Source organism: Symphalangus syndactylus, chromosome 1 (assembly GCF_028878055.3).
Source record: "Symphalangus syndactylus isolate Jambi chromosome 1, NHGRI_mSymSyn1-v2.1_pri, whole genome shotgun sequence".
Classification (NCBI taxonomy): domain Eukaryota; kingdom Metazoa; phylum Chordata; class Mammalia; order Primates; family Hylobatidae; genus Symphalangus; species Symphalangus syndactylus.
This window is the reverse complement of record NC_072423.2, coordinates 39,574,334-39,602,271: the sequence shown is the minus strand read 5'-3', so window position 1 is coordinate 39,602,271 and position 27,938 is coordinate 39,574,334. Positions and strand designations below refer to the sequence as shown.

The following is a 27,938-nucleotide window of genomic DNA, read 5'->3' as shown; positions in this document are numbered from 1 at the left end:
GTCGGGCTGTTCTGCAACACCTGACCTCAGGTGGTCTGCCGGCCTCGACCTCCCAAAGCCATGGGAATACAGGCGTGAGTCACCGTGCCCGGACATGTCTGAGTTTTTACACGGTCGCTGATGGGATTATGTCCCCTTCCCCGGAAAGAATGCTTTTCTGACTTCCTTCAGGGTGGTAACTCTGTGGCACCCTCTTCTGACTCCTTACGTGTTCTTCAGGCTTGAGGGACTCTTTTGACGTGCACCGGCATCCAGCCTGGTGCCTGCTTCCATAAGCTTCCCAGCACCCATTCTGCTGACAGCCCAGGGTTCAGTACTTTGATCTCTTCTGCTGCCCTTGCTCGCTTTTGCCTTGTGGCTTATGTCTTTGTATTTCTCTCTCTACCCCTCACTGTCGGTAACGCCTAAGAACGACCTTTAGTTAATGGTGTTTGTGTGTGTGCGTGTGTGTATGCGTGTGCGTTTGCGTGTTTGTGTGTGTGTGTGTGTCTTTGTTAGTGTGTATGTGCGTGTGTCGTATCTGGCACACGGTCCTGTGATTACCTGCCCTCGTGAAGCCAACAAGTGCCCTGAGTTAGAATGCACACGTTCAGCAAAGCTTGCAGGAGCTGGTAGGAGGTGAACTCAAGGTAGTTAAGCCGGTCATCTCATGGTAATTAGAAACTCTGATTGGCAGGTTTAGACTTCCTGATCGAGAACCTAAATGAGGTGATTAAGGTGTCGCCGTTCTTTCACGGGGGTTCTGGTTGAAAAGATTGGGAATGATTCTATGCGGTGCTTAGTAAAAGTATTTTGACTTAAGGAACGTACCAGTTGTTAGCGTTTATGTATGAAATCCGAGAGTTGCTCTCTTCAACTAAACAGCAGTTTGCATTGAGATGTGCTCTGGTTGTGTCACCCAGGCTGGGGTGCAGTGGAATGAGGAAGGGTCAGTGCACCCTCCCCTTGCCCAGCTCAGGCGCTGCTGCCCCTCAGCTGGGACCACGGGGGCCGTGCCACCACGCCGGGCTAATTTTGGTATCTTTTGTGGAGACGGGGTTTCTCCGTTTGGCGCAGCCTGGTCTCCACCTCCTGGGCTCAAGCGAGCTGCTTTCCTCGGCCTCCCAGAGGAGGACGGCTCGCGATTACAGGATCATGCCCGGCCTTTTATCTAAAAGAAACCAACAGCAGCCACAAAACCTTCTGCGTAGTCGCAGTTATCAGTGTCAACTAACGGATTGAGAGTTTGTGTCTAAGAAGTCCTTATGCACTCGATGATTTCACACGAAAGGAAGACGAAAGAGAATGTCACATCTTGTACCTGATTTATGATTGCAACTAGGGCGTTTTTTAAAAAACAATCAGTGAACCGCCAAAGTAGAATTGATTCGAATGCCTTCAGAATATCTTGTGAATTCTGAGGTGTCCTCCAAGGAGGGAGGCAGTGGCTGGGTGTGGGAGGCGAAAGTCACAGGGCCAGCACTTGACCCCTGCAGAATTCAGAGGCTCAACTTTGCACCAAGCCAAGGGTTCTGGTGCCCATTGGAAGTTTCGTTCCCCAACCCGCATTGACTTTGCATTGGTCCTCCTCCCCCCTGATTTTATCTGTAAGGCAAGTCCTGAGTTTATCGTCGGGAGAATCTTCTCTTGTAGTCTCGAACTGCCTTGGCCATCAGCGGGGCCACTTTCTTGGCAGCCTGTTTCCGGGTTTTGGCCGCGGGCGCCCCGTGCTCATTGCTGCTGCTCTGGCAGGGGTTGGCCCGCTCCTCAGGGAGCCGGTGAAGGACGCTGCTGCTGCTGCTGCTGCTGCTGCTGCTGCTGCTGCTGCTGCTGCTGCTGCTGCTGCTGCCGCTGCTGCTGCTGCTGCTGCCGCTAATGATGCCGCCCCCGCCGCCGTCCCCGAGCCCCCCGGCGCCCTGGCTGGAGGGAGCCTGGCTGCTTCCTGCGGGCTTGGGGGCTGGCTTGATCCCTCCATTTCCCGGGTCAGCTGCTCCTGCTGACTTCCCTTGCCTGCTGGAAGCATCCTGAGGCGTCTTGGCCGCAGAGTTGAAACAGATCATCTTTGTCTGACGGCGGCTGGGTTCGTTTTCACGTGCTGATCGGATTTTCGTGGTCACTACTCGCAGCCGCTGCTCTCGGGCGTCCCGAAGCCGCAGGTACAGCTCCCGCCAAGACTCGTGCTCCTGTGGCTTTTCTTCCTTGAAGTCGTGGAGACAATGAATCCTCCATAATTCATCTGTCTCTCGAGCCAGTGCGTGATTGTCTTTCTCTCTGCGATACAGCTGATCAGGCGTCCACGCTTCCAGAACGGGTTCAAGAACCGAGTAGGGGACCCCTCCCACGTCGCCGAGGGCGTCCGGATTGTTTCTAAGCACCCGGAGGCACTGCTGGCGCAGCGTCAGCACCTGCAGCTGGCAGGCAGGCCTGGAGCCCGAGTACACCTGCCTCTTAGCATTCACTCTGCGTCCAGGGAAAGCAGCTTCCTCCTGGAACGTTGGCGCGGAGAGTGCTTCTGGCTGTGCCTGGGAGGTCATGGCCTCAAAAGCGGACAGCAGATCGTAGTTGGCCTGCATCCAGTCCGCTGAGGGGTCCCAGAGCTCTGAGAAGACAGGGCTGGGCACCGTTTTCGGCCCGGCGGAATCAGCGCCGGCCGCCTGCAGCCTCTCTGACTGGCTTTCCTGCACAGGAGGCGATTTCTGAGCCGAAGCCCAGCGGGACGATTCGTGCCCCTCGCTGTGGCTCACCACGGCTTCCCCCTGGAGTTGGCCCTGGCAGCCCTGACCCAGCAGAGGCCCGCCCTGAGCGGCGTGAGCGTGGCCTCTTCCGGGTTCCTTCCCGGGCAGGGCGGGCTCAGGGCCCTCGGGCATGGGGAGGGGAGCGGTGCGCGTTGGAGGGGCCCGTTGGGGGCCGGAATCAGCTGGGGCCATTCTGGGGCGCTTTCTCTCGGCTCTGGGCTCGCGACTGGGAGACCTCGGGTGAGGTCTCTGTTGCCCCGGAGGTGTTCTGCGCGCTGTCCGTCTGTGCTCAGGGCTGTGAGATGGGCTCCCGGGGGCCGTCGCGTTTTCTGGGAAGCCCCAGGCCTTTTCCTGGTCCTGAAGAGCCTCCCCGAAGCGCTGTCGGGAAGCGCTCTCCTCAGGGTCCTGTGGGTCAGGCCCGGTGTTTCGGTCCACAAGCACCAGCTTCTTCCACCGGGCCGCTAAGTCTCTGGCAAAGTCGCCCACCTGCTGGTGCTTCCGCAGGCGCTTCACCGCCTTTCTGATTCCAGTCTCCGCCAGGATGTCTGCCGTCATGGGCAAGGCGGAGAGTTTCTGCAAATATTTCTCTAGCTTTCTCGGGTCCGTCTTAGTGGCCAGACGCACCTGCAGCTTCTCCACCGCGCGCAGCGTAGTGGACCCTGCCGCCATCTCGCCAGAGCTGTGCAGGCGTCGCTGCCCTGGCGGTCGCGGCTCTGTCCTCGGGGCGGCGGGACACACGAAGTCTGGGGTGGCCGGTCCTCGCTGCCCGGTCGCCAGGCAGCGACCTCGGGATGTGGAGTCGCAGCCTGGAGCAAGCTCGGTCCTCGGAGCAGTGGGCCACTGGTTCCGGGGCGCTGGTCCTCGCGGACCGCAGGCCTCGGGGCGGGGAGTCCCCACAACCTGGAGCGAGCTGGGTCCTCGGAGCAGCGGGCCACTCGGTCTGGAACGCCGGTCCTTGCAGACAGCCGAGCAGGCCCGCTTCTCTTCCTGGGGATGTGGAGCCGCAGCCCGCACTGACCTCCGCGGTGCGCCGTCCGTCCAACGCCGAAGGAAGCTCCCCTGCCAGAGCCCGGCCTTATATAGCCAGCCCCAGGCCCGCCCGGGGCTCCAGCCCTGCCACCCTTGGCCCCTGGGCTGCCCCGCCCCAATACGAATTCATTCCGTCGGCCCAAGGCAGCCAGTCGGGACGGTCCACGCCAGGTGGACTGCTGTGCCCCACAGGTTGATTCGGTTAATTGCACCCTGGACACACCCCACTGAGTTCTACCGTTGGCCCTCCGTGTTCCCAGGTTCCACATCTGTGGATTCCAAAAGACACAGAGGGAATCTTCCTGGCAGCAAAAGCGGAAATAACAGCACCCGCCAGGCAAAATCCTAGGCAGAAGAACCAACAGAGGACAACAGCCCTTTATCTGGGATTGACGTTGTGTGAGGGGACTTCGTATCATGTTTGTTTTCCATTTTGGCAGGGGAAGCGTTTTCCACGAAGAAAGGTTGTTGCCGGTGGATTTGCTTCCCAGGGACTGGGCTTTCTGGCTGGGAGTGGGGAGGGGCTTCGGGGTGATGGGTGGCTACTCCACCTCTAGAAACAGGGTGTGGCTCCTCTGCCTTGGGGAGGATATTCTGCTCTCTTGTGAGTTTTGCAGGCCGCCTGACATTCTCTCCTGAATTGCTGTCAAGAAATAGAGAGGGGCGCTGACTCTGGCCCTTGCTGGGGAAGCTTTTCTGAGGTTTTGTTTTTAAATTTTGAGACGGAGTTTGGCTTTTGTCGTCCAGGCTGGAGTGCAACGGTGGGATCTGGGCTCACTGCAACCTCCGCCTCCCGGGTTCGAGCGGTTCTCCTATCTCAGCCCCCTGAGTAGCTGCTTTTACAGGCGCTGGCCAGCAAGTCCAACCGAGTTTCGTCTTTGTAGAAGAGAGGGGATTGCCTCATATTGGTCGGGCTGTTCTGCAACACCTGACCTCAGGTGGTCTGCCGGCCTCGACCTCCCAAAGCCATGGGAATACAGGCGTGAGTCACCGTGCCCGGACATGTCTGAGTTTTTACACGGTCGCTGATGGGATTATGTCCCCTTCCCCGGAAAGAATGCTTTTCTGACTTCCTTCAGGGTGGTAACTCTGTGGCACCCTCTTCTGACTCCTTACGTGTTCTTCAGGCTTGAGGGACTCTTTTGACGTGCACCGGCATCCAGCCTGGTGCCTGCTTCCATAAGCTTCCCAGCACCCATTCTGCTGACAGCCCAGGGTTCAGTACTTTGATCTCTTCTGCTGCCCTTGCTCGCTTTTGCCTTGTGGCTTATGTCTTTGTATTTCTCTCTCTACCCCTCACTGTCGGTAACGCCTAAGAACGACCTTTAGTTAATGGTGTTTGTGTGTGTGCGTGTGTGTATGCGTGTGCGTTTGCGTGTTTGTGTGTGTGTGTGTGTCTTTGTTAGTGTGTATGTGCGTGTGTCGTATCTGGCACACGGTCCTGTGATTACCTGCCCTCGTGAAGCCAACAAGTGCCCTGAGTTAGAATGCACACGTTCAGCAAAGCTTGCAGGAGCTGGTAGGAGGTGAACTCAAGGTAGTTAAGCCGGTCATCTCATGGTAATTAGAAACTCTGATTGGCAGGTTTAGACTTCCTGATCGAGAACCTAAATGAGGTGATTAAGGTGTCGCCGTTCTTTCACGGGGGTTCTGGTTGAAAAGATTGGGAATGATTCTATGCGGTGCTTAGTAAAAGTATTTTGACTTAAGGAACGTACCAGTTGTTAGCGTTTATGTATGAAATCCGAGAGTTGCTCTCTTCAACTAAACAGCAGTTTGCATTGAGATGTGCTCTGGTTGTGTCACCCAGGCTGGGGTGCAGTGGAATGAGGAAGGGTCAGTGCACCCTCCCCTTGCCCAGCTCAGGCGCTGCTGCCCCTCAGCTGGGACCACGGGGGCCGTGCCACCACGCCGGGCTAATTTTGGTATCTTTTGTGGAGACGGGGTTTCTCCGTTTGGCGCAGCCTGGTCTCCACCTCCTGGGCTCAAGCGAGCTGCTTTCCTCGGCCTCCCAGAGGAGGACGGCTCGCGATTACAGGATCATGCCCGGCCTTTTATCTAAAAGAAACCAACAGCAGCCACAAAACCTTCTGCGTAGTCGCAGTTATCAGTGTCAACTAACGGATTGAGAGTTTGTGTCTAAGAAGTCCTTATGCACTCGATGATTTCACACGAAAGGAAGACGAAAGAGAATGTCACATCTTGTACCTGATTTATGATTGCAACTAGGGCGTTTTTTAAAAAACAATCAGTGAACCGCCAAAGTAGAATTGATTCGAATGCCTTCAGAATATCTTGTGAATTCTGAGGTGTCCTCCAAGGAGGGAGGCAGTGGCTGGGTGTGGGAGGCGAAAGTCACAGGGCCAGCACTTGACCCCTGCAGAATTCAGAGGCTCAACTTTGCACCAAGCCAAGGGTTCTGGTGCCCATTGGAAGTTTCGTTCCCCAACCCGCATTGACTTTGCATTGGTCCTCCTCCCCCCTGATTTTATCTGTAAGGCAAGTCCTGAGTTTATCGTCGGGAGAATCTTCTCTTGTAGTCGCGAACTGCCTTGGCCATCAGCGGGGCCACTTTCTTGGCAGCCTGTTTCCGGGTTTTGGCCGCGGGCGCCCCGTGCTCATTGCTGCTGCTCTGGCAGGGGTTGGCCCGCTCCTCAGGGAGCCGGTGAAGGACGCTGCTGCTGCTGCGGCTGCTGCCGCTGCTGCTGCTGCTGCTGCCGCTGCTGCTGCTGCTGCTGCCGCTAATGATGCCGCCCCCGCCGCCGTCCCCGAGCCCCCCGGCGCCCTGGCTGGAGGGAGCCTGGCTGCTTCCTGCGGGCTTGGGGGCTGGCTTGATCCCTCCATTTCCCGGGTCAGCTGCTCCTGCTGACTTCCCTTGCCTGCTGGAAGCATCCTGAGGCGTCTTGGCCGCAGAGTTGAAACAGATCATCTTTGTCTGACGGCGGCTGGGTTCGTTTTCACGTGCTGATCGGATTTTCGTGGTCACTACTCGCAGCCGCTGCTCTCGGGCGTCCCGAAGCCGCAGGTACAGCTCCCGCCAAGACTCGTGCTCCTGTGGCTTTTCTTCCTTGAAGTCGTGGAGACAATGAATCCTCCATAATTCATCTGTCTCTCGAGCCAGTGCGTGATTGTCTTTCTCTCTGCGATACAGCTGATCAGGCGTCCACGCTTCCAGAACGGGTTCAAGAACCGAGTAGGGGACCCCTCCCACGTCGCCGAGGGCGTCCGGATTGTTTCTAAGCACCCGGAGGCACTGCTGGCGCAGCGTCAGCACCTGCAGCTGGCAGGCAGGCCTGGAGCCCGAGTACACCTGCCTCTTAGCATTCACTCTGCGTCCAGGGAAAGCAGCTTCCTCCTGGAACGTTGGCGCGGAGAGTGCTTCTGGCTGTGCCTGGGAGGTCATGGCCTCAAAAGCGGACAGCAGATCGTAGTTGGCCTGCATCCAGTCCGCTGAGGGGTCCCAGAGCTCTGAGAAGACAGGGCTGGGCACCGTTTTCGGCCCGGCGGAATCAGCGCCGGCCGCCTGCAGCCTCTCTGACTGGCTTTCCTGCACAGGAGGCGATTTCTGAGCCGAAGCCCAGCGGGACGATTCGTGCCCCTCGCTGTGGCTCACCACGGCTTCCCCCTGGAGTTGGCCCTGGCAGCCCTGACCCAGCAGAGGCCCGCCCTGAGCGGCGTGAGCGTGGCCTCTTCCGGGTTCCTTCCCGGGCAGGGCGGGCTCAGGGCCCTCGGGCATGGGGAGGGGAGCGGTGCGCGTTGGAGGGGCCCGTTGGGGGCCGGAATCAGCTGGGGCCATTCTGGGGCGCTTTCTCTCGGCTCTGGGCTCGCGACTGGGAGACCTCGGGTGAGGTCTCTGTTGCCCCGGAGGTGTTCTGCGCGCTGTCCGTCTGTGCTCAGGGCTGTGAGATGGGCTCCCGGGGGCCGTCGCGTTTTCTGGGAAGCCCCAGGCCTTTTCCTGGTCCTGAAGAGCCTCCCCGAAGCGCTGTCGGGAAGCGCTCTCCTCAGGGTCCTGTGGGTCAGGCCCGGTGTTTCGGTCCACAAGCACCAGCTTCTTCCACCGGGCCGCTAAGTCTCTGGCAAAGTCGCCCACCTGCTGGTGCTTCCGCAGGCGCTTCACCGCCTTTCTGATTCCAGTCTCCGCCAGGATGTCTGCCGTCATGGGCAAGGCGGAGAGTTTCTGCAAATATTTCTCTAGCTTTCTCGGGTCCGTCTTAGTGGCCAGACGCACCTGCAGCTTCTCCACCGCGCGCAGCGTAGTGGACCCTGCCGCCATCTCGCCAGAGCTGTGCAGGCGTCGCTGCCCTGGCGGTCGCGGCTCTGTCCTCGGGGCGGCGGGACACACGAAGTCTGGGGTGGCCGGTCCTCGCTGCCCGGTCGCCAGGCAGCGACCTCGGGATGTGGAGTCGCAGCCTGGAGCAAGCTCGGTCCTCGGAGCAGTGGGCCACTGGTTCCGGGGCGCTGGTCCTCGCGGACCGCAGGCCTCGGGGCGGGGAGTCCCCACAACCTGGAGCGAGCTGGGTCCTCGGAGCAGCGGGCCACTCGGTCTGGAACGCCGGTCCTTGCAGACAGCCGAGCAGGCCCGCTTCTCTTCCTGGGGATGTGGAGCCGCAGCCCGCACTGACCTCCGCGGTGCGCCGTCCGTCCAACGCCGAAGGAAGCTCCCCTGCCAGAGCCCGGCCTTATATAGCCAGCCCCAGGCCCGCCCGGGGCTCCAGCCCTGCCACCCTTGGCCCCTGGGCTGCCCCGCCCCAATACGAATTCATTCCGTCGGCCCAAGGCAGCCAGTCGGGACGGTCCACGCCAGGTGGACTGCTGTGCCCCACAGGTTGATTCGGTTAATTGCACCCTGGACACACCCCACTGAGTTCTACCGTTGGCCCTCCGTGTTCCCAGGTTCCACATCTGTGGATTCCAAAAGACACAGAGGGAATCTTCCTGGCAGCAAAAGCGGAAATAACAGCACCCGCCAGGCAAAATCCTAGGCAGAAGAACCAACAGAGGACAACAGCCCTTTATCTGGGATTGACGTTGTGTGAGGGGACTTCGTATCATGTTTGTTTTCCATTTTGGCAGGGGAAGCGTTTTCCACGAAGAAAGGTTGTTGCCGGTGGATTTGCTTCCCAGGGACTGGGCTTTCTGGCTGGGAGTGGGGAGGGGCTGCGGGGTGATGGGTGGCTACTCCACCTCTAGAAACAGGGTGTGGCTCCTCTGCCTTGGGGAGGATATTCTGCTCTCTTGTGAGTTTTGCAGGCCGCCTGACATTCTCTCCTGAATTGCTGTCAAGAAATAGAGAGGGGCGCTGACTCTGGCCCTTGCTGGGGAAGCTTTTCTGAGGTTTTGTTTTTAAATTTTGAGACGGAGTTTGGCTTTTGTCGTCCAGGCTGGAGTGCAACGGTGGGATCTGGGCTCACTGCAACCTCCGCCTCCCGGGTTCGAGCGGTTCTCCTATCTCAGCCCCCTGAGTAGCTGCTTTTACAGGCGCTGGCCAGCAAGTCCAACCGAGTTTCGTCTTTGTAGAAGAGAGGGGATTGCCTCATATTGGTCGGGCTGTTCTGCAACACCTGACCTCAGGTGGTCTGCCGGCCTCGACCTCCCAAAGCCATGGGAATACAGGCGTGAGTCACCGTGCCCGGACATGTCTGAGTTTTTACACGGTCGCTGATGGGATTATGTCCCCTTCCCCGGAAAGAATGCTTTTCTGACTTCCTTCAGGGTGGTAACTCTGTGGCACCCTCTTCTGACTCCTTACGTGTTCTTCAGGCTTGAGGGACTCTTTTGACGTGCACCGGCATCCAGCCTGGTGCCTGCTTCCATAAGCTTCCCAGCACCCATTCTGCTGACAGCCCAGGGTTCAGTACTTTGATCTCTTCTGCTGCCCTTGCTCGCTTTTGCCTTGTGGCTTATGTCTTTGTATTTCTCTCTCTACCCCTCACTGTCGGTAACGCCTAAGAACGACCTTTAGTTAATGGTGTTTGTGTGTGTGCGTGTGTGTATGCGTGTGCGTTTGCGTGTTTGTGTGTGTGTGTGTGTCTTTGTTAGTGTGTATGTGCGTGTGTCGTATCTGGCACACGGTCCTGTGATTACCTGCCCTCGTGAAGCCAACAAGTGCCCTGAGTTAGAATGCACACGTTCAGCAAAGCTTGCAGGAGCTGGTAGGAGGTGAACTCAAGGTAGTTAAGCCGGTCATCTCATGGTAATTAGAAACTCTGATTGGCAGGTTTAGACTTCCTGATCGAGAACCTAAATGAGGTGATTAAGGTGTCGCCGTTCTTTCACGGGGGTTCTGGTTGAAAAGATTGGGAATGATTCTATGCGGTGCTTAGTAAAAGTATTTTGACTTAAGGAACGTACCAGTTGTTAGCGTTTATGTATGAAATCCGAGAGTTGCTCTCTTCAACTAAACAGCAGTTTGCATTGAGATGTGCTCTGGTTGTGTCACCCAGGCTGGGGTGCAGTGGAATGAGGAAGGGTCAGTGCACCCTCCCCTTGCCCAGCTCAGGCGCTGCTGCCCCTCAGCTGGGACCACGGGGGCCGTGCCACCACGCCGGGCTAATTTTGGTATCTTTTGTGGAGACGGGGTTTCTCCGTTTGGCGCAGCCTGGTCTCCACCTCCTGGGCTCAAGCGAGCTGCTTTCCTCGGCCTCCCAGAGGAGGACGGCTCGCGATTACAGGATCATGCCCGGCCTTTTATCTAAAAGAAACCAACAGCAGCCACAAAACCTTCTGCGTAGTCGCAGTTATCAGTGTCAACTAACGGATTGAGAGTTTGTGTCTAAGAAGTCCTTATGCACTCGATGATTTCACACGAAAGGAAGACGAAAGAGAATGTCACATCTTGTACCTGATTTATGATTGCAACTAGGGCGTTTTTTAAAAAACAATCAGTGAACCGCCAAAGTAGAATTGATTCGAATGCCTTCAGAATATCTTGTGAATTCTGAGGTGTCCTCCAAGGAGGGAGGCAGTGGCTGGGTGTGGGAGGCGAAAGTCACAGGGCCAGCACTTGACCCCTGCAGAATTCAGAGGCTCAACTTTGCACCAAGCCAAGGGTTCTGGTGCCCATTGGAAGTTTCGTTCCCCAACCCGCATTGACTTTGCATTGGTCCTCCTCCCCCCTGATTTTATCTGTAAGGCAAGTCCTGAGTTTATCGTCGGGAGAATCTTCTCTTGTAGTCGCGAACTGCCTTGGCCATCAGCGGGGCCACTTTCTTGGCAGCCTGTTTCCGGGTTTTGGCCGCGGGCGCCCCGTGCTCATTGCTGCTGCTCTGGCAGGGGTTGGCCCGCTCCTCAGGGAGCCGGTGAAGGACGCTGCTGCTGCTGCGGCTGCTGCCGCTGCTGCTGCTGCTGCTGCCGCTGCTGCTGCTGCTGCTGCTGCTGCCGCTAATGATGCCGCCCCCGCCGCCGTCCCCGAGCCCCCCGGCGCCCTGGCTGGAGGGAGCCTGGCTGCTTCCTGCGGGCTTGGGGGCTGGCTTGATCCCTCCATTTCCCGGGTCAGCTGCTCCTGCTGACTTCCCTTGCCTGCTGGAAGCATCCTGAGGCGTCTTGGCCGCAGAGTTGAAACAGATCATCTTTGTCTGACGGCGGCTGGGTTCGTTTTCACGTGCTGATCGGATTTTCGTGGTCACTACTCGCAGCCGCTGCTCTCGGGCGTCCCGAAGCCGCAGGTACAGCTCCCGCCAAGACTCGTGCTCCTGTGGCTTTTCTTCCTTGAAGTCGTGGAGACAATGAATCCTCCATAATTCATCTGTCTCTCGAGCCAGTGCGTGATTGTCTTTCTCTCTGCGATACAGCTGATCAGGCGTCCACGCTTCCAGAACGGGTTCAAGAACCGAGTAGGGGACCCCTCCCACGTCGCCGAGGGCGTCCGGATTGTTTCTAAGCACCCGGAGGCACTGCTGGCGCAGCGTCAGCACCTGCAGCTGGCAGGCAGGCCTGGAGCCCGAGTACACCTGCCTCTTAGCATTCACTCTGCGTCCAGGGAAAGCAGCTTCCTCCTGGAACGTTGGCGCGGAGAGTGCTTCTGGCTGTGCCTGGGAGGTCATGGCCTCAAAAGCGGACAGCAGATCGTAGTTGGCCTGCATCCAGTCCGCTGAGGGGTCCCAGAGCTCTGAGAAGACAGGGCTGGGCACCGTTTTCGGCCCGGCGGAATCAGCGCCGGCCGCCTGCAGCCTCTCTGACTGGCTTTCCTGCACAGGAGGCGATTTCTGAGCCGAAGCCCAGCGGGACGATTCGTGCCCCTCGCTGTGGCTCACCACGGCTTCCCCCTGGAGTTGGCCCTGGCAGCCCTGACCCAGCAGAGGCCCGCCCTGAGCGGCGTGAGCGTGGCCTCTTCCGGGTTCCTTCCCGGGCAGGGCGGGCTCAGGGCCCTCGGGCATGGGGAGGGGAGCGGTGCGCGTTGGAGGGGCCCGTTGGGGGCCGGAATCAGCTGGGGCCATTCTGGGGCGCTTTCTCTCGGCTCTGGGCTCGCGACTGGGAGACCTCGGGTGAGGTCTCTGTTGCCCCGGAGGTGTTCTGCGCGCTGTCCGTCTGTGCTCAGGGCTGTGAGATGGGCTCCCGGGGGCCGTCGCGTTTTCTGGGAAGCCCCAGGCCTTTTCCTGGTCCTGAAGAGCCTCCCCGAAGCGCTGTCGGGAAGCGCTCTCCTCAGGGTCCTGTGGGTCAGGCCCGGTGTTTCGGTCCACAAGCACCAGCTTCTTCCACCGGGCCGCTAAGTCTCTGGCAAAGTCGCCCACCTGCTGGTGCTTCCGCAGGCGCTTCACCGCCTTTCTGATTCCAGTCTCCGCCAGGATGTCTGCCGTCATGGGCAAGGCGGAGAGTTTCTGCAAATATTTCTCTAGCTTTCTCGGGTCCGTCTTAGTGGCCAGACGCACCTGCAGCTTCTCCACCGCGCGCAGCGTAGTGGACCCTGCCGCCATCTCGCCAGAGCTGTGCAGGCGTCGCTGCCCTGGCGGTCGCGGCTCTGTCCTCGGGGCGGCGGGACACACGAAGTCTGGGGTGGCCGGTCCTCGCTGCCCGGTCGCCAGGCAGCGACCTCGGGATGTGGAGTCGCAGCCTGGAGCAAGCTCGGTCCTCGGAGCAGTGGGCCACTGGTTCCGGGGCGCTGGTCCTCGCGGACCGCAGGCCTCGGGGCGGGGAGTCCCCACAACCTGGAGCGAGCTGGGTCCTCGGAGCAGCGGGCCACTCGGTCTGGAACGCCGGTCCTTGCAGACAGCCGAGCAGGCCCGCTTCTCTTCCTGGGGATGTGGAGCCGCAGCCCGCACTGACCTCCGCGGTGCGCCGTCCGTCCAACGCCGAAGGAAGCTCCCCTGCCAGAGCCCGGCCTTATATAGCCAGCCCCAGGCCCGCCCGGGGCTCCAGCCCTGCCACCCTTGGCCCCTGGGCTGCCCCGCCCCAATACGAATTCATTCCGTCGGCCCAAGGCAGCCAGTCGGGACGGTCCACGCCAGGTGGACTGCTGTGCCCCACAGGTTGATTCGGTTAATTGCACCCTGGACACACCCCACTGAGTTCTACCGTTGGCCCTCCGTGTTCCCAGGTTCCACATCTGTGGATTCCAAAAGACACAGAGGGAATCTTCCTGGCAGCAAAAGCGGAAATAACAGCACCCGCCAGGCAAAATCCTAGGCAGAAGAACCAACAGAGGACAACAGCCCTTTATCTGGGATTGACGTTGTGTGAGGGGACTTCGTATCATGTTTGTTTTCCATTTTGGCAGGGGAAGCGTTTTCCACGAAGAAAGGTTGTTGCCGGTGGATTTGCTTCCCAGGGACTGGGCTTTCTGGCTGGGAGTGGGGAGGGGCTGCGGGGTGATGGGTGGCTACTCCACCTCTAGAAACAGGGTGTGGCTCCTCTGCCTTGGGGAGGATATTCTGCTCTCTTGTGAGTTTTGCAGGCCGCCTGACATTCTCTCCTGAATTGCTGTCAAGAAATAGAGAGGGGCGCTGACTCTGGCCCTTGCTGGGGAAGCTTTTCTGAGGTTTTGTTTTTAAATTTTGAGACGGAGTTTGGCTTTTGTCGTCCAGGCTGGAGTGCAACGGTGGGATCTGGGCTCACTGCAACCTCCGCCTCCCGGGTTCGAGCGGTTCTCCTATCTCAGCCCCCTGAGTAGCTGCTTTTACAGGCGCTGGCCAGCAAGTCCAACCGAGTTTCGTCTTTGTAGAAGAGAGGGGATTGCCTCATATTGGTCGGGCTGTTCTGCAACACCTGACCTCAGGTGGTCTGCCGGCCTCGACCTCCCAAAGCCATGGGAATACAGGCGTGAGTCACCGTGCCCGGACATGTCTGAGTTTTTACACGGTCGCTGATGGGATTATGTCCCCTTCCCCGGAAAGAATGCTTTTCTGACTTCCTTCAGGGTGGTAACTCTGTGGCACCCTCTTCTGACTCCTTACGTGTTCTTCAGGCTTGAGGGACTCTTTTGACGTGCACCGGCATCCAGCCTGGTGCCTGCTTCCATAAGCTTCCCAGCACCCATTCTGCTGACAGCCCAGGGTTCAGTACTTTGATCTCTTCTGCTGCCCTTGCTCGCTTTTGCCTTGTGGCTTATGTCTTTGTATTTCTCTCTCTACCCCTCACTGTCGGTAACGCCTAAGAACGACCTTTAGTTAATGGTGTTTGTGTGTGTGCGTGTGTGTATGCGTGTGCGTTTGCGTGTTTGTGTGTGTGTGTGTGTCTTTGTTAGTGTGTATGTGCGTGTGTCGTATCTGGCACACGGTCCTGTGATTACCTGCCCTCGTGAAGCCAACAAGTGCCCTGAGTTAGAATGCACACGTTCAGCAAAGCTTGCAGGAGCTGGTAGGAGGTGAACTCAAGGTAGTTAAGCCGGTCATCTCATGGTAATTAGAAACTCTGATTGGCAGGTTTAGACTTCCTGATCGAGAACCTAAATGAGGTGATTAAGGTGTCGCCGTTCTTTCACGGGGGTTCTGGTTGAAAAGATTGGGAATGATTCTATGCGGTGCTTAGTAAAAGTATTTTGACTTAAGGAACGTACCAGTTGTTAGCGTTTATGTATGAAATCCGAGAGTTGCTCTCTTCAACTAAACAGCAGTTTGCATTGAGATGTGCTCTGGTTGTGTCACCCAGGCTGGGGTGCAGTGGAATGAGGAAGGGTCAGTGCACCCTCCCCTTGCCCAGCTCAGGCGCTGCTGCCCCTCAGCTGGGACCACGGGGGCCGTGCCACCACGCCGGGCTAATTTTGGTATCTTTTGTGGAGACGGGGTTTCTCCGTTTGGCGCAGCCTGGTCTCCACCTCCTGGGCTCAAGCGAGCTGCTTTCCTCGGCCTCCCAGAGGAGGACGGCTCGCGATTACAGGATCATGCCCGGCCTTTTATCTAAAAGAAACCAACAGCAGCCACAAAACCTTCTGCGTAGTCGCAGTTATCAGTGTCAACTAACGGATTGAGAGTTTGTGTCTAAGAAGTCCTTATGCACTCGATGATTTCACACGAAAGGAAGACGAAAGAGAATGTCACATCTTGTACCTGATTTATGATTGCAACTAGGGCGTTTTTTAAAAAACAATCAGTGAACCGCCAAAGTAGAATTGATTCGAATGCCTTCAGAATATCTTGTGAATTCTGAGGTGTCCTCCAAGGAGGGAGGCAGTGGCTGGGTGTGGGAGGCGAAAGTCACAGGGCCAGCACTTGACCCCTGCAGAATTCAGAGGCTCAACTTTGCACCAAGCCAAGGGTTCTGGTGCCCATTGGAAGTTTCGTTCCCCAACCCGCATTGACTTTGCATTGGTCCTCCTCCCCCCTGATTTTATCTGTAAGGCAAGTCCTGAGTTTATCGTCGGGAGAATCTTCTCTTGTAGTCGCGAACTGCCTTGGCCATCAGCGGGGCCACTTTCTTGGCAGCCTGTTTCCGGGTTTTGGCCGCGGGCGCCCCGTGCTCATTGCTGCTGCTCTGGCAGGGGTTGGCCCGCTCCTCAGGGAGCCGGTGAAGGACGCTGCTGCTGCTGCGGCTGCTGCCGCTGCTGCTGCTGCTGCTGCCGCTGCTGCTGCTGCTGCTGCCGCTAATGATGCCGCCCCCGCCGCCGTCCCCGAGCCCCCCGGCGCCCTGGCTGGAGGGAGCCTGGCTGCTTCCTGCGGGCTTGGGGGCTGGCTTGATCCCTCCATTTCCCGGGTCAGCTGCTCCTGCTGACTTCCCTTGCCTGCTGGAAGCATCCTGAGGCGTCTTGGCCGCAGAGTTGAAACAGATCATCTTTGTCTGACGGCGGCTGGGTTCGTTTTCACGTGCTGATCGGATTTTCGTGGTCACTACTCGCAGCCGCTGCTCTCGGGCGTCCCGAAGCCGCAGGTACAGCTCCCGCCAAGACTCGTGCTCCTGTGGCTTTTCTTCCTTGAAGTCGTGGAGACAATGAATCCTCCATAATTCATCTGTCTCTCGAGCCAGTGCGTGATTGTCTTTCTCTCTGCGATACAGCTGATCAGGCGTCCACGCTTCCAGAACGGGTTCAAGAACCGAGTAGGGGACCCCTCCCACGTCGCCGAGGGCGTCCGGATTGTTTCTAAGCACCCGGAGGCACTGCTGGCGCAGCGTCAGCACCTGCAGCTGGCAGGCAGGCCTGGAGCCCGAGTACACCTGCCTCTTAGCATTCACTCTGCGTCCAGGGAAAGCAGCTTCCTCCTGGAACGTTGGCGCGGAGAGTGCTTCTGGCTGTGCCTGGGAGGTCATGGCCTCAAAAGCGGACAGCAGATCGTAGTTGGCCTGCATCCAGTCCGCTGAGGGGTCCCAGAGCTCTGAGAAGACAGGGCTGGGCACCGTTTTCGGCCCGGCGGAATCAGCGCCGGCCGCCTGCAGCCTCTCTGACTGGCTTTCCTGCACAGGAGGCGATTTCTGAGCCGAAGCCCAGCGGGACGATTCGTGCCCCTCGCTGTGGCTCACCACGGCTTCCCCCTGGAGTTGGCCCTGGCAGCCCTGACCCAGCAGAGGCCCGCCCTGAGCGGCGTGAGCGTGGCCTCTTCCGGGTTCCTTCCCGGGCAGGGCGGGCTCAGGGCCCTCGGGCATGGGGAGGGGAGCGGTGCGCGTTGGAGGGGCCCGTTGGGGGCCGGAATCAGCTGGGGCCATTCTGGGGCGCTTTCTCTCGGCTCTGGGCTCGCGACTGGGAGACCTCGGGTGAGGTCTCTGTTGCCCCGGAGGTGTTCTGCGCGCTGTCCGTCTGTGCTCAGGGCTGTGAGATGGGCTCCCGGGGGCCGTCGCGTTTTCTGGGAAGCCCCAGGCCTTTTCCTGGTCCTGAAGAGCCTCCCCGAAGCGCTGTCGGGAAGCGCTCTCCTCAGGGTCCTGTGGGTCAGGCCCGGTGTTTCGGTCCACAAGCACCAGCTTCTTCCACCGGGCCGCTAAGTCTCTGGCAAAGTCGCCCACCTGCTGGTGCTTCCGCAGGCGCTTCACCGCCTTTCTGATTCCAGTCTCCGCCAGGATGTCTGCCGTCATGGGCAAGGCGGAGAGTTTCTGCAAATATTTCTCTAGCTTTCTCGGGTCCGTCTTAGTGGCCAGACGCACCTGCAGCTTCTCCACCGCGCGCAGCGTAGTGGACCCTGCCGCCATCTCGCCAGAGCTGTGCAGGCGTCGCTGCCCTGGCGGTCGCGGCTCTGTCCTCGGGGCGGCGGGACACACGAAGTCTGGGGTGGCCGGTCCTCGCTGCCCGGTCGCCAGGCAGCGACCTCGGGATGTGGAGTCGCAGCCTGGAGCAAGCTCGGTCCTCGGAGCAGTGGGCCACTGGTTCCGGGGCGCTGGTCCTCGCGGACCGCAGGCCTCGGGGCGGGGAGTCCCCACAACCTGGAGCGAGCTGGGTCCTCGGAGCAGCGGGCCACTCGGTCTGGAACGCCGGTCCTTGCAGACAGCCGAGCAGGCCCGCTTCTCTTCCTGGGGATGTGGAGCCGCAGCCCGCACTGACCTCCGCGGTGCGCCGTCCGTCCAACGCCGAAGGAAGCTCCCCTGCCAGAGCCCGGCCTTATATAGCCAGCCCCAGGCCCGCCCGGGGCTCCAGCCCTGCCACCCTTGGCCCCTGGGCTGCCCCGCCCCAATACGAATTCATTCCGTCGGCCCAAGGCAGCCAGTCGGGACGGTCCACGCCAGGTGGACTGCTGTGCCCCACAGGTTGATTCGGTTAATTGCACCCTGGACACACCCCACTGAGTTCTACCGTTGGCCCTCCGTGTTCCCAGGTTCCACATCTGTGGATTCCAAAAGACACAGAGGGAATCTTCCTGGCAGCAAAAGCGGAAATAACAGCACCCGCCAGGCAAAATCCTAGGCAGAAGAACCAACAGAGGACAACAGCCCTTTATCTGGGATTGACGTTGTGTGAGGGGACTTCGTATCATGTTTGTTTTCCATTTTGGCAGGGGAAGCGTTTTCCACGAAGAAAGGTTGTTGCCGGTGGATTTGCTTCCCAGGGACTGGGCTTTCTGGCTGGGAGTGGGGAGGGGCTGCGGGGTGATGGGTGGCTACTCCACCTCTAGAAACAGGGTGTGGCTCCTCTGCCTTGGGGAGGATATTCTGCTCTCTTGTGAGTTTTGCAGGCCGCCTGACATTCTCTCCTGAATTGCTGTCAAGAAATAGAGAGGGGCGCTGACTCTGGCCCTTGCTGGGGAAGCTTTTCTGAGGTTTTGTTTTTAAATTTTGAGACGGAGTTTGGCTTTTGTCGTCCAGGCTGGAGTGCAACGGTGGGATCTGGGCTCACTGCAACCTCCGCCTCCCGGGTTCGAGCGGTTCTCCTATCTCAGCCCCCTGAGTAGCTGCTTTTACAGGCGCTGGCCAGCAAGTCCAACCGAGTTTCGTCTTTGTAGAAGAGAGGGGATTGCCTCATATTGGTCGGGCTGTTCTGCAACACCTGACCTCAGGTGGTCTGCCGGCCTCGACCTCCCAAAGCCATGGGAATACAGGCGTGAGTCACCGTGCCCGGACATGTCTGAGTTTTTACACGGTCGCTGATGGGATTATGTCCCCTTCCCCGGAAAGAATGCTTTTCTGACTTCCTTCAGGGTGGTAACTCTGTGGCACCCTCTTCTGACTCCTTACGTGTTCTTCAGGCTTGAGGGACTCTTTTGACGTGCACCGGCATCCAGCCTGGTGCCTGCTTCCATAAGCTTCCCAGCACCCATTCTGCTGACAGCCCAGGGTTCAGTACTTTGATCTCTTCTGCTGCCCTTGCTCGCTTTTGCCTTGTGGCTTATGTCTTTGTATTTCTCTCTCTACCCCTCACTGTCGGTAACGCCTAAGAACGACCTTTAGTTAATGGTGTTTGTGTGTGTGCGTGTGTGTATGCGTGTGCGTTTGCGTGTTTGTGTGTGTGTGTGTGTCTTTGTTAGTGTGTATGTGCGTGTGTCGTATCTGGCACACGGTCCTGTGATTACCTGCCCTCGTGAAGCCAACAAGTGCCCTGAGTTAGAATGCACACGTTCAGCAAAGCTTGCAGGAGCTGGTAGGAGGTGAACTCAAGGTAGTTAAGCCGGTCATCTCATGGTAATTAGAAACTCTGATTGGCAGGTTTAGACTTCCTGATCGAGAACCTAAATGAGGTGATTAAGGTGTCGCCGTTCTTTCACGGGGGTTCTGGTTGAAAAGATTGGGAATGATTCTATGCGGTGCTTAGTAAAAGTATTTTGACTTAAGGAACGTACCAGTTGTTAGCGTTTATGTATGAAATCCGAGAGTTGCTCTCTTCAACTAAACAGCAGTTTGCATTGAGATGTGCTCTGGTTGTGTCACCCAGGCTGGGGTGCAGTGGAATGAGGAAGGGTCAGTGCACCCTCCCCTTGCCCAGCTCAGGCGCTGCTGCCCCTCAGCTGGGACCACGGGGGCCGTGCCACCACGCCGGGCTAATTTTGGTATCTTTTGTGGAGACGGGGTTTCTCCGTTTGGCGCAGCCTGGTCTCCACCTCCTGGGCTCAAGCGAGCTGCTTTCCTCGGCCTCCCAGAGGAGGACGGCTCGCGATTACAGGATCATGCCCGGCCTTTTATCTAAAAGAAACCAACAGCAGCCACAAAACCTTCTGCGTAGTCGCAGTTATCAGTGTCAACTAACGGATTGAGAGTTTGTGTCTAAGAAGTCCTTATGCACTCGATGATTTCACACGAAAGGAAGACGAAAGAGAATGTCACATCTTGTACCTGATTTATGATTGCAACTAGGGCGTTTTTTAAAAAACAATCAGTGAACCGCCAAAGTAGAATTGATTCGAATGCCTTCAGAATATCTTGTGAATTCTGAGGTGTCCTCCAAGGAGGGAGGCAGTGGCTGGGTGTGGGAGGCGAAAGTCACAGGGCCAGCACTTGACCCCTGCAGAATTCAGAGGCTCAACTTTGCACCAAGCCAAGGGTTCTGGTGCCCATTGGAAGTTTCGTTCCCCAACCCGCATTGACTTTGCATTGGTCCTCCTCCCCCCTGATTTTATCTGTAAGGCAAGTCCTGAGTTTATCGTCGGGAGAATCTTCTCTTGTAGTCGCGAACTGCCTTGGCCATCAGCGGGGCCACTTTCTTGGCAGCCTGTTTCCGGGTTTTGGCCGCGGGCGCCCCGTGCTCATTGCTGCTGCTCTGGCAGGGGTTGGCCCGCTCCTCAGGGAGCCGGTGAAGGACGCTGCTGCTGCTGCGGCTGCTGCCGCTGCTGCTGCTGCTGCTGCCGCTGCTGCTGCTGCTGCTGCTGCTGCCGCTAATGATGCCGCCCCCGCCGCCGTCCCCGAGCCCCCCGGCGCCCTGGCTGGAGGGAGCCTGGCTGCTTCCTGCGGGCTTGGGGGCTGGCTTGATCCCTCCATTTCCCGGGTCAGCTGCTCCTGCTGACTTCCCTTGCCTGCTGGAAGCATCCTGAGGCGTCTTGGCCGCAGAGTTGAAACAGATCATCTTTGTCTGACGGCGGCTGGGTTCGTTTTCACGTGCTGATCGGATTTTCGTGGTCACTACTCGCAGCCGCTGCTCTCGGGCGTCCCGAAGCCGCAGGTACAGCTCCCGCCAAGACTCGTGCTCCTGTGGCTTTTCTTCCTTGAAGTCGTGGAGACAATGAATCCTCCATAATTCATCTGTCTCTCGAGCCAGTGCGTGATTGTCTTTCTCTCTGCGATACAGCTGATCAGGCGTCCACGCTTCCAGAACGGGTTCAAGAACCGAGTAGGGGACCCCTCCCACGTCGCCGAGGGCGTCCGGATTGTTTCTAAGCACCCGGAGGCACTGCTGGCGCAGCGTCAGCACCTGCAGCTGGCAGGCAGGCCTGGAGCCCGAGTACACCTGCCTCTTAGCATTCACTCTGCGTCCAGGGAAAGCAGCTTCCTCCTGGAACGTTGGCGCGGAGAGTGCTTCTGGCTGTGCCTGGGAGGTCATGGCCTCAAAAGCGGACAGCAGATCGTAGTTGGCCTGCATCCAGTCCGCTGAGGGGTCCCAGAGCTCTGAGAAGACAGGGCTGGGCACCGTTTTCGGCCCGGCGGAATCAGCGCCGGCCGCCTGCAGCCTCTCTGACTGGCTTTCCTGCACAGGAGGCGATTTCTGAGCCGAAGCCCAGCGGGACGATTCGTGCCCCTCGCTGTGGCTCACCACGGCTTCCCCCTGGAGTTGGCCCTGGCAGCCCTGACCCAGCAGAGGCCCGCCCTGAGCGGCGTGAGCGTGGCCTCTTCCGGGTTCCTTCCCGGGCAGGGCGGGCTCAGGGCCCTCGGGCATGGGGAGGGGAGCGGTGCGCGTTGGAGGGGCCCGTTGGGGGCCGGAATCAGCTGGGGCCATTCTGGGGCGCTTTCTCTCGGCTCTGGGCTCGCGACTGGGAGACCTCGGGTGAGGTCTCTGTTGCCCCGGAGGTGTTCTGCGCGCTGTCCGTCTGTGCTCAGGGCTGTGAGATGGGCTCCCGGGGGCCGTCGCGTTTTCTGGGAAGCCCCAGGCCTTTTCCTGGTCCTGAAGAGCCTCCCCGAAGCGCTGTCGGGAAGCGCTCTCCTCAGGGTCCTGTGGGTCAGGCCCGGTGTTTCGGTCCACAAGCACCAGCTTCTTCCACCGGGCCGCTAAGTCTCTGGCAAAGTCGCCCACCTGCTGGTGCTTCCGCAGGCGCTTCACCGCCTTTCTGATTCCAGTCTCCGCCAGGATGTCTGCCGTCATGGGCAAGGCGGAGAGTTTCTGCAAATATTTCTCTAGCTTTCTCGGGTCCGTCTTAGTGGCCAGACGCACCTGCAGCTTCTCCACCGCGCGCAGCGTAGTGGACCCTGCCGCCATCTCGCCAGAGCTGTGCAGGCGTCGCTGCCCTGGCGGTCGCGGCTCTGTCCTCGGGGCGGCGGGACACACGAAGTCTGGGGTGGCCGGTCCTCGCTGCCCGGTCGCCAGGCAGCGACCTCGGGATGTGGAGTCGCAGCCTGGAGCAAGCTCGGTCCTCGGAGCAGTGGGCCACTGGTTCCGGGGCGCTGGTCCTCGCGGACCGCAGGCCTCGGGGCGGGGAGTCCCCACAACCTGGAGCGAGCTGGGTCCTCGGAGCAGCGGGCCACTCGGTCTGGAACGCCGGTCCTTGCAGACAGCCGAGCAGGCCCGCTTCTCTTCCTGGGGATGTGGAGCCGCAGCCCGCACTGACCTCCGCGGTGCGCCGTCCGTCCAACGCCGAAGGAAGCTCCCCTGCCAGAGCCCGGCCTTATATAGCCAGCCCCAGGCCCGCCCGGGGCTCCAGCCCTGCCACCCTTGGCCCCTGGGCTGCCCCGCCCCAATACGAATTCATTCCGTCGGCCCAAGGCAGCCAGTCGGGACGGTCCACGCCAGGTGGACTGCTGTGCCCCACAGGTTGATTCGGTTAATTGCACCCTGGACACACCCCACTGAGTTCTACCGTTGGCCCTCCGTGTTCCCAGGTTCCACATCTGTGGATTCCAAAAGACACAGAGGGAATCTTCCTGGCAGCAAAAGCGGAAATAACAGCACCCGCCAGGCAAAATCCTAGGCAGAAGAACCAACAGAGGACAACAGCCCTTTATCTGGGATTGACGTTGTGTGAGGGGACTTCGTATCATGTTTGTTTTCCATTTTGGCAGGGGAAGCGTTTTCCACGAAGAAAGGTTGTTGCCGGTGGATTTGCTTCCCAGGGACTGGGCTTTCTGGCTGGGAGTGGGGAGGGGCTGCGGGGTGATGGGTGGCTACTCCACCTCTAGAAACAGGGTGTGGCTCCTCTGCCTTGGGGAGGATATTCTGCTCTCTTGTGAGTTTTGCAGGCCGCCTGACATTCTCTCCTGAATTGCTGTCAAGAAATAGAGAGGGGCGCTGACTCTGGCCCTTGCTGGGGAAGCTTTTCTGAGGTTTTGTTTTTAAATTTTGAGACGGAGTTTGGCTTTTGTCGTCCAGGCTGGAGTGCAACGGTGGGATCTGGGCTCACTGCAACCTCCGCCTCCCGGGTTCGAGCGGTTCTCCTATCTCAGCCCCCTGAGTAGCTGCTTTTACAGGCGCTGGCCAGCAAGTCCAACCGAGTTTCGTCTTTGTAGAAGAGAGGGGATTGCCTCATATTGGTCGGGCTGTTCTGCAACACCTGACCTCAGGTGGTCTGCCGGCCTCGACCTCCCAAAGCCATGGGAATACAGGCGTGAGTCACCGTGCCCGGACATGTCTGAGTTTTTACACGGTCGCTGATGGGATTATGTCCCCTTCCCCGGAAAGAATGCTTTTCTGACTTCCTTCAGGGTGGTAACTCTGTGGCACCCTCTTCTGACTCCTTACGTGTTCTTCAGGCTTGAGGGACTCTTTTGACGTGCACCGGCATCCAGCCTGGTGCCTGCTTCCATAAGCTTCCCAGCACCCATTCTGCTGACAGCCCAGGGTTCAGTACTTTGATCTCTTCTGCTGCCCTTGCTCGCTTTTGCCTTGTGGCTTATGTCTTTGTATTTCTCTCTCTACCCCTCACTGTCGGTAACGCCTAAGAACGACCTTTAGTTAATGGTGTTTGTGTGTGTGCGTGTGTGTATGCGTGTGCGTTTGCGTGTTTGTGTGTGTGTGTGTCTTTGTTAGTGTGTATGTGCGTGTGTCGTATCTGGCACACGGTCCTGTGATTACCTGCCCTCGTGAAGCCAACAAGTGCCCTGAGTTAGAATGCACACGTTCAGCAAAGCTTGCAGGAGCTGGTAGGAGGTGAACTCAAGGTAGTTAAGCCGGTCATCTCATGGTAATTAGAAACTCTGATTGGCAGGTTTAGACTTCCTGATCGAGAACCTAAATGAGCTGATTAAGGTGTCGCCGTTCTTTCACGGGGGTTCTGGTTGAAAAGATTGGGAATGATTCTATGCGGTGCTTAGTAAAAGTATTTTGACTTAAGGAACGTACCAGTTGTTAGCGTTTATGTATGAAATCCGAGAGTTGCTCTCTTCAACTAAACAGCAGTTTGCATTGAGATGTGCTCTGGTTGTGTCACCCAGGCTGGGGTGCAGTGGAATGAGGAAGGGTCAGTGCACCCTCCCCTTGCCCAGCTCAGGCGCTGCTGCCCCTCAGCTGGGACCACGGGGGCCGTGCCACCACGCCGGGCTAATTTTGGTATCTTTTGTGGAGACGGGGTTTCTCCGTTTGGCGCAGCCTGGTCTCCACCTCCTGGGCTCAAGCGAGCTGCTTTCCTCGGCCTCCCAGAGGAGGACGGCTCGCGATTACAGGATCATGCCCGGCCTTTTATCTAAAAGAAACCAACAGCAGCCACAAAACCTTCTGCGTAGTCGCAGTTATCAGTGTCAACTAACGGATTGAGAGTTTGTGTCTAAGAAGTCCTTATGCACTCGATGATTTCACACGAAAGGAAGACGAAAGAGAATGTCACATCTTGTACCTGATTTATGATTGCAACTAGGGCGTTTTTTAAAAAACAATCAGTGAACCGCCAAAGTAGAATTGATTCGAATGCCTTCAGAATATCTTGTGAATTCTGAGGTGTCCTCCAAGGAGGGAGGCAGTGGCTGGGTGTGGGAGGCGAAAGTCACAGGGCCAGCACTTGACCCCTGCAGAATTCAGAGGCTCAACTTTGCACCAAGCCAAGGGTTCTGGTGCCCATTGGAAGTTTCGTTCCCCAACCCGCATTGACTTTGCATTGGTCCTCCTCCCCCCTGATTTTATCTGTAAGGCAAGTCCTGAGTTTATCGTCGGGAGAATCTTCTCTTGTAGTCGCGAACTGCCTTGGCCATCAGCGGGGCCACTTTCTTGGCAGCCTGTTTCCGGGTTTTGGCCGCGGGCGCCCCGTGCTCATTGCTGCTGCTCTGGCAGGGGTTGGCCCGCTCCTCAGGGAGCCGGTGAAGGACGCTGCTGCTGCTGCGGCTGCTGCCGCTGCTGCTGCCGCTAATGATGCCGCCCCCGCCGCCGTCCCCGAGCCCCCCGGCGCCCTGGCTGGAGGGAGCCTGGCTGCTTCCTGCGGGCTTGGGGGCTGGCTTGATCCCTCCATTTCCCGGGTCAGCTGCTCCTGCTGACTTCCCTTGCCTGCTGGAAGCATCCTGAGGCGTCTTGGCCGCAGAGTTGAAACAGATCATCTTTGTCTGACGGCGGCTGGGTTCGTTTTCACGTGCTGATCGGATTTTCGTGGTCACTACTCGCAGCCGCTGCTCTCGGGCGTCCCGAAGCCGCAGGTACAGCTCCCGCCAAGACTCGTGCTCCTGTGGCTTTTCTTCCTTGAAGTCGTGGAGACAATGAATCCTCCATAATTCATCTGTCTCTCGAGCCAGTGCGTGATTGTCTTTCTCTCTGCGATACAGCTGATCAGGCGTCCACGCTTCCAGAACGGGTTCAAGAACCGAGTAGGGGACCCCTCCCACGTCGCCGAGGGCGTCCGGATTGTTTCTAAGCACCCGGAGGCACTGCTGGCGCAGCGTCAGCACCTGCAGCTGGCAGGCAGGCCTGGAGCCCGAGTACACCTGCCTCTTAGCATTCACTCTGCGTCCAGGGAAAGCAGCTTCCTCCTGGAACGTTGGCGCGGAGAGTGCTTCTGGCTGTGCCTGGGAGGTCATGGCCTCAAAAGCGGACAGCAGATCGTAGTTGGCCTGCATCCAGTCCGCTGAGGGGTCCCAGAGCTCTGAGAAGACAGGGCTGGGCACCGTTTTCGGCCCGGCGGAATCAGCGCCGGCCGCCTGCAGCCTCTCTGACTGGCTTTCCTGCACAGGAGGCGATTTCTGAGCCGAAGCCCAGCGGGACGATTCGTGCCCCTCGCTGTGGCTCACCACGGCTTCCCCCTGGAGTTGGCCCTGGCAGCCCTGACCCAGCAGAGGCCCGCCCTGAGCGGCGTGAGCGTGGCCTCTTCCGGGTTCCTTCCCGGGCAGGGCGGGCTCAGGGCCCTCGGGCATGGGGAGGGGAGCGGTGCGCGTTGGAGGGGCCCGTTGGGGGCCGGAAATAGCTGGGGCCATTCTGGGGCGCTTTCTCTCGGCTCTGGGCTCGCGACTGGGAGACCTCGGGTGAGGTCTCTGTTGCCCCGGAGGTGTTCTGCGCGCTGTCCGTCTGTGCTCAGGGCTGTGAGATGGGCTCCCGGGGGCCGTCGCGTTTTCTGGGAAGCCCCAGGCCTTTTCCTGGTCCTGAAGAGCCTCCCCGAAGCGCTGTCGGGAAGCGCTCTCCTCAGGGTCCTGTGGGTCAGGCCCGGTGTTTCGGTCCACAAGCACCAGCTTCTTCCACCGGGCCGCTAAGTCTCTGGCAAAGTCGCCCACCTGCTGGTGCTTCCGCAGGCGCTTCACCGCCTTTCTGATTCCAGTCTCCGCCAGGATGTCTGCCGTCATGGGCAAGGCGGAGAGTTTCTGCAAATATTTCTCTAGCTTTCTCGGGTCCGTCTTAGTGGCCAGACGCACCTGCAGCTTCTCCACCGCGCGCAGCGTAGTGGACCCTGCCGCCATCTCGCCAGAGCTGTGCAGGCGTCGCTGCCCTGGCGGTCGCGGCTCTGTCCTCGGGGCGGCGGGACACACGAAGTCTGGGGTGGCCGGTCCTCGCTGCCCGGTCGCCAGGCAGCGACCTCGGGATGTGGAGTCGCAGCCTGGAGCAAGCTCGGTCCTCGGAGCAGTGGGCCACTGGTTCCGGGGCGCTGGTCCTCGCGGACCGCAGGCCTCGGGGCGGGGAGTCCCCACAACCTGGAGCGAGCTGGGTCCTCGGAGCAGCGGGCCACTCGGTCTGGAACGCCGGTCCTTGCAGACAGCCGAGCAGGCCCGCTTCTCTTCCTGGGGATGTGGAGCCGCAGCCCGCACTGACCTCCGCGGTGCGCCGTCCGTCCAACGCCGAAGGAAGCTCCCCTGCCAGAGCCCGGCCTTATATAGCCAGCCCCAGGCCCGCCCGGGGCTCCAGCCCTGCCACCCTTGGCCCCTGGGCTGCCCCGCCCCAATACGAATTCATTCCGTCGGCCCAAGGCAGCCAGTCGGGACGGTCCACGCCAGGTGGACTGCTGTGCCCCACAGGTTGATTCGGTTAATTGCACCCTGGACACACCCCACTGAGTTCTACCGTTGGCCCTCCGTGTTCCCAGGTTCCACATCTGTGGATTCCGAAAGACACAGAGGGAATCTTCCTGGCAGCAAAAGCGGAAATAACAGCACCCGCCAGGCAAAATCCTAGGCAGAAGAACCAACAGAGGACAACAGCCCTTTATCTGGGATTGACGTTGTGTGAGGGGACTTCGTATCATGTTTGTTTTCCATTTTGGCAGGGGAAGCGTTTTCCACGAAGAAAGGTTGTTGCCGGTGGATTTGCTTCCCAGGGACTGGGCTTTCTGGCTGGGAGTGGGGAGGGGCTGCGGGGTGATGGGTGGCTACTCCACCTCTAGAAACAGGGTGTGGCTCCTCTGCCTTGGGGAGGATATTCTGCTCTCTTGTGAGTTTTGCAGGCCGCCTGACATTCTCTCCTGAATTGCTGTCAAGAAATAGAGAGGGGCGCTGACTCTGGCCCTTGCTGGGGAAGCTTTTCTGAGGTTTTGTTTTTAAATTTTGAGACGGAGTTTGGCTTTTGTCGTCCAGGCTGGAGTGCAACGGTGGGATCTGGGCTCACTGCAACCTCCGCCTCCCGGGTTCGAGCGGTTCTCCTATCTCAGCCCCCTGAGTAGCTGCTTTTACAGGCGCTGGCCAGCAAGTCCAACCGAGTTTCGTCTTTGTAGAAGAGAGGGGATTGCCTCATATTGGTCGGGCTGTTCTGCAACACCTGACCTCAGGTGGTCTGCCGGCCTCGACCTCCCAAAGCCATGGGAATACAGGCGTGAGTCACCGTGCCCGGACATGTCTGAGTTTTTACACGGTCGCTGATGGGATTATGTCCCCTTCCCC

General features: G+C 58.8%; 7 protein-coding genes across 8 annotated transcripts in view; 1 reads left to right on the top strand and 6 right to left on the bottom strand.

The window, feature by feature from the left end:
* KATNAL2 (katanin catalytic subunit A1 like 2) overlaps positions 1-27,938 on the top strand; it is a 274,880-nt gene that overhangs the window by 103,026 nt on the left and 143,916 nt on the right. The window lies entirely within an intron of this gene.
* On the bottom strand, positions 1,605-3,504 carry LOC129457754 (elongin-A3). The gene is made up of 2 exons (XM_055233238.2): positions 1,849-3,504; positions 1,605-1,725 (listed from the first exon to the last, which is right to left on the bottom strand). Exons 1-2 carry the CDS (start codon positions 3,381-3,383, stop codon positions 1,605-1,607), a joined length of 1,656 nt encoding a protein of 551 aa, XP_055089213.2. The 5' UTR covers positions 3,384-3,504.
* LOC129457745 (elongin-A3) lies at positions 6,256-8,137 on the bottom strand. Its single transcript, XM_055233229.2, has 2 exons — positions 6,482-8,137; positions 6,256-6,376 (listed from the first exon to the last, which is right to left on the bottom strand). Exons 1-2 carry the CDS (start codon positions 8,014-8,016, stop codon positions 6,256-6,258), a joined length of 1,656 nt encoding a protein of 551 aa, XP_055089204.2. The 5' UTR covers positions 8,017-8,137.
* LOC129457680 (elongin-A3) lies at positions 10,889-12,776 on the bottom strand. The gene is made up of 2 exons (XM_063613974.1): positions 11,121-12,776; positions 10,889-11,009 (listed from the first exon to the last, which is right to left on the bottom strand). The coding sequence occupies exons 1-2, from the start codon at positions 12,653-12,655 to the stop codon at positions 10,889-10,891; spliced, it is 1,656 nt and encodes a 551-aa protein (XP_063470044.1). The 5' UTR covers positions 12,656-12,776.
* On the bottom strand, positions 15,528-17,409 carry LOC129457705 (elongin-A3). The gene is made up of 2 exons (XM_055233161.2): positions 15,754-17,409; positions 15,528-15,648 (listed from the first exon to the last, which is right to left on the bottom strand). The coding sequence occupies exons 1-2, from the start codon at positions 17,286-17,288 to the stop codon at positions 15,528-15,530; spliced, it is 1,656 nt and encodes a 551-aa protein (XP_055089136.2). The 5' UTR covers positions 17,289-17,409.
* On the bottom strand, positions 20,161-22,048 carry LOC129457738 (elongin-A3). Its single transcript, XM_063613967.1, has 2 exons — positions 20,393-22,048; positions 20,161-20,281 (listed from the first exon to the last, which is right to left on the bottom strand). Exons 1-2 carry the CDS (start codon positions 21,925-21,927, stop codon positions 20,161-20,163), a joined length of 1,656 nt encoding a protein of 551 aa, XP_063470037.1. The 5' UTR covers positions 21,928-22,048.
* On the bottom strand, positions 24,798-26,649 carry LOC129457735 (elongin-A3-like). The gene has a single exon (XM_063613961.1). It carries the CDS (start codon positions 26,526-26,528, stop codon positions 24,798-24,800), a length of 1,731 nt encoding a protein of 576 aa, XP_063470031.1. The 5' UTR covers positions 26,529-26,649.